Raw genomic sequence first — 4060 nt, forward strand, 5'->3', positions numbered from 1 at the left:
ATTTTAGAGTGAATAAATTTACTCATGGATTAAACATGTTAATAAAGAACACAACAAATATTTAATGAAAAGATCATATGCCATATATATATATATATATATATATATATATATATATATATATATATATATATATATCATAGTCATTACAATAGATGATGTTAGAATGTTCTAATACTCAATACTAGTATATAGATCAAAGCCAATCACTAGAATAGCGAAGTCTTATTCCTCGAGCATGACCTTCAAACTTGGCTTGAGGAAGGGGCTTCGTGAAAGGGTCCGCCAAATTTTGATCAGTGTGAACTTTGTGAATACTAATTTCACCTTCTTCAACTTTATACCGGATGAAGTTGAATCTTTGGCTAATATGTCTGGTCTTCTTGTGTGATTTGGGTTCTTTTACCAAAGAAATAGCACCCCCATTTGTCATAGAAAACGTCTAGGGGTCCTGAATGGTAGGAACTACCCCTAGATACCCAATGAATTTCTTCATCCAAGCAGCCTCTTATGCAGCTTCAGAAGCAGCAATGTATTCTGACTTATTCGTGGATTGTGCAACAACACTTTGTTTGGAGCTTTTCCAAGATACCGCACCCCAATTGATAATGAAAACATATCCTGATTGCGATTTGCAATCATCTCAATTAGTTGTGAAGGAAGCATCAGTGTAGCACTTTACACTTAAGCTTTCTTCCATGCCTCCATAGACGATGAACATATCCTTATTTCGTCGTAAGGACTTGAGAATGTTCTTCACAGCTATCCAATGACTTTCCCCTGGATTTTTTTGGAATTTACTTACCATGCTCATAGCATAAGAAAGATCATGTCTTGTACAGTTCATGGCGTACATGATAGATCCAATTGCAGAAGCATATGGAACATTATTCATTTTGTCTAGCTCAACCTTTGTGCTAGGACATTGAGATGAACTTAGTACAGTTCCATGCGACATTAGTACAAATCCTCTCTTATAGTTTTACATATTAAACCGTTTCAACACTTTCTCAATATATGTACCTTGGCTTAAACCTATTAATCGCTTTGATCTATCTCCACAGATTTTGATTCCAAGAATGTATTGTGCCTCACCTAGGTCCTTCATTGAGAAGCACTTTCCAAGCCAAGTATTTACACCTTGCAAAGTTGGAATGTGATTTCCCATGATTAATATATCATCCGCATATAGGACCAAGAATGTCACTGAGCTCCCACTAGTTTTCATGTAAACACAAGATTCATCTTCATTTCTAATAAAACCACACTTCGTGATTTCATCATTGAAATGATGATTCCAGTTACAAGATACTTGTTTTAATCCATAAATGCATCTCTTGAGCTTAAACACTTTATTAGGATGCTTTTGGTCAACAAAACATTCTCGCTGGACCATATAGACATCTTCTTCCAAGTGCCCATTTAGAAAAGCGATTTTGACATCCATTTGCCATACCTCATAGTCATAATATGCAGCTATGGTAAGTTGTATCCTAATATATTTAATCATGGCGACTGGTGAAAAGGTTTCATCATAATCAACCCCATGGGTTTGAGTGAATCCTTTGGCATCAAGTCTTGCTTTGAATGTGTGTAAATTGTCATCCATGTCAGTCTTCTTCTTGAACACCCACTTACTTCCAGCAGTCTTGTTATTGGGAGGAAGTTCAACTAAATCCCAAACTTATTTTCTCTCATGGATGGCATCTATTCGTTCATGGCATCAATCCATTTGTCAGATTCGGGATCTAACATTGCATATCGGTAGCTGACCGGCTCATCAGCATTCATCATCATGAAGCACTCGTCAATGATAAATCCATATCTCTCAGGTTCATGACGAGTTCTGTCGGATCTGCGAACGCCTTGTGTTTCAACAATTTGAAGGACAATGATCTCTTCATCTCCAACAACCTCTTGTTCAATACTAGTGCCAACTAAAGTTGCATCGGGTTGAGGTTCTTGATCTTCTTCAAGTTCAACACGCCTCCCACTTTCCTCATCCATTAGAAACTTGCTTTCTAAGAATTCAGCTTTTCGTGAGATAATATCTTATTCTCACTGTGAATGTAGAATTAATATCCTAAACAATCTTTAGGATATCCTACAAAGATGCATTTGGTAGATCTTGGCTCAAGTTTGCTTGAAGTCTCTTGTCTGACATAAGCTTCACAACCCCAAAATTTCATATAAGATAAGGATGGAGCCTTTCCATACCACGTATCATAAGGTGTTTTCTCTACCCTTTTAGTTGGTCCCATATTCAAGATACGGGCTATGGTGAGTAAAGCATAACTCCAAAATGATAAAGGAAGAGTACTTCGACTCATCATAGATCGAACCGTATCAAGTTAGGTTTGATTTCTCCTCTTAGAAACACCATTAAGCCGTGGTGTTCTAGGTAGAGTGAGTTGTGAGATAATCCTACGACTCCTTAGATGGTCTTGGAACTCTTGGCTCAAGTACTCGCCTCCTCTATCCGAATGAAGGATTTTGATTATTCTGTCGTGTTGATTTTCAACTTCACTTTGAAACAATTTAAACATTTCAAATGATTCATGTTTATGTTTCATTAAATACATATAACCAAAATGACTGAATTCGTCAGTGAAGGTGATATAATATCTTTCACCATATCTAGACATTGTTTTGAAAGGTCCACATACATCAGTATGTATGATGCCTAATAAAACACTTGCCCTTTCACTTGTTCCATAGAAAGGGGATTTTGTCATCTTGCCACATAAACAAGATTCACATATGTCAAATGACTCAAGGTCATTTTCCCCCAAAATTCCACTCTTTTGGAGTTGAGATATGCGCTTCTTGTTTATGTGTCCAAGGCGACAATGCCATAGATACGTCTGGTTCAAATCTTGTTTGAGCCTTTTGGTGTTAACATGATAAAAAGGACTTATTGTTTGAGGTGTCATCTATGTTTAATTCATAAATCCATTTATTGGTCTAGCCTCAAAATAGAATATTTCATCCAAGAAGGAATGAATATTATCATCAACAAACTAAAAATTAAAACCAGATTTTCTTTAACGGGAAACTGATACAATATTTCTAGTAATAGAGGTAATCAAACACACATTGTTTAATGTTAAGTACATACCAGATGGTAAATGTAAATCAAAATGTCATATTGGTTGGACTGCAACCCGTGCTCTATTGCCCACATGTAATACCATCTTATTTGTCTTTAGTTCCCTACTCTTTCTGAACCCCTACAATGAATTAAAAATATGAGTTCCACAACCAGTATCAAATACCCAAGTGTTAGATGAAAGAGTAAATAGTCCCATTTCAAGCATGAAAATGGATATACCTGAAGGGCCTTCCCCAGCCTTCTTGTTCTTCAACTTCGCAAGGTACTTAGGAAAATTCCTTTTCCAATGCCCCACGACACCACACCCAAAGCATGTGTCATCTTTGCCAACCTTTTCCTTCTTCTTTGGTGGTGGGTTTTGGGGAGCTTTCTTCCATTTGCCCTGCCATCTTGTGACTTTCCCTTGAAGTTCTTGCCTTTGTTCTTCTTGACTTGTCCTTCCCTAATCATGCGCACTTGAGGGGTTTTCCTTGGGATATTCTTCTCTGTAGTTTTTAGCATCTCGTGCAACTCAGAGATACATTTCTCCCACCCATTCATGTTGTAGTTCATGATGAATGCATCATAAGACTTTGGCAATGAGTTCAAAATTAAATTTGTGGCCAAGTCTTGTGGATATGGAGAACCCAATCTCTCTAGTTGATCCAGATAGCTTTCCATCTTGAGAACATGTGTGCTCACATTTCTACTCTCCTCCATTTTCATGCCATGGAGGGCTCTCACAGTTTCGAACATTTTGGTTCTAGCTTGTTGACCAAACATCTGCTTGAGATGTTCAATGATGTCAAAGACAGTAAAGAGTTCCAAATCCTGCTGAAGATCGGGAACCATAATGGCAAGCATGAGGCATGAAACATCAAGTGAATCATCCACATGCTTAAGCCATGCATCATGTTCAGCCTTTAGAACAAAGGGTGGTTCATCAGGGGGTTTGATTTTCAAGGACAT

At 37.4% G+C, this 4060-nt stretch overlaps 1 protein-coding gene across 1 annotated transcript; it reads right to left on the bottom strand.

The window, feature by feature from the left end:
- Positions 1-3361: 3361 nt before the first annotated feature.
- Positions 3362-4060, bottom strand: LOC145105859 (uncharacterized). The gene has a single exon (XM_079042942.1). The coding sequence runs from the start codon at positions 4058-4060 to the stop codon at positions 3362-3364; it is 699 nt and encodes a 232-aa protein (XP_078899068.1).

The sequence above is a fragment of the Lactuca virosa genome, chromosome 4 (assembly GCF_052849685.1).
Source record: "Lactuca virosa cultivar CGN04683 chromosome 4, Lactuca_virosa_CGN04683_v6, whole genome shotgun sequence".
Classification (NCBI taxonomy): Eukaryota; Viridiplantae; Streptophyta; class Magnoliopsida; order Asterales; family Asteraceae; genus Lactuca; species Lactuca virosa.

Excerpts from the sequence above, each read along its gene's own strand:
- LOC145105859 (XM_079042942.1), bottom strand. The coding sequence starts at position 4,060 with ATGTCCTTGAAAATCAAACCCCCTGATGAACCACCCTTTGTTCTAAAG.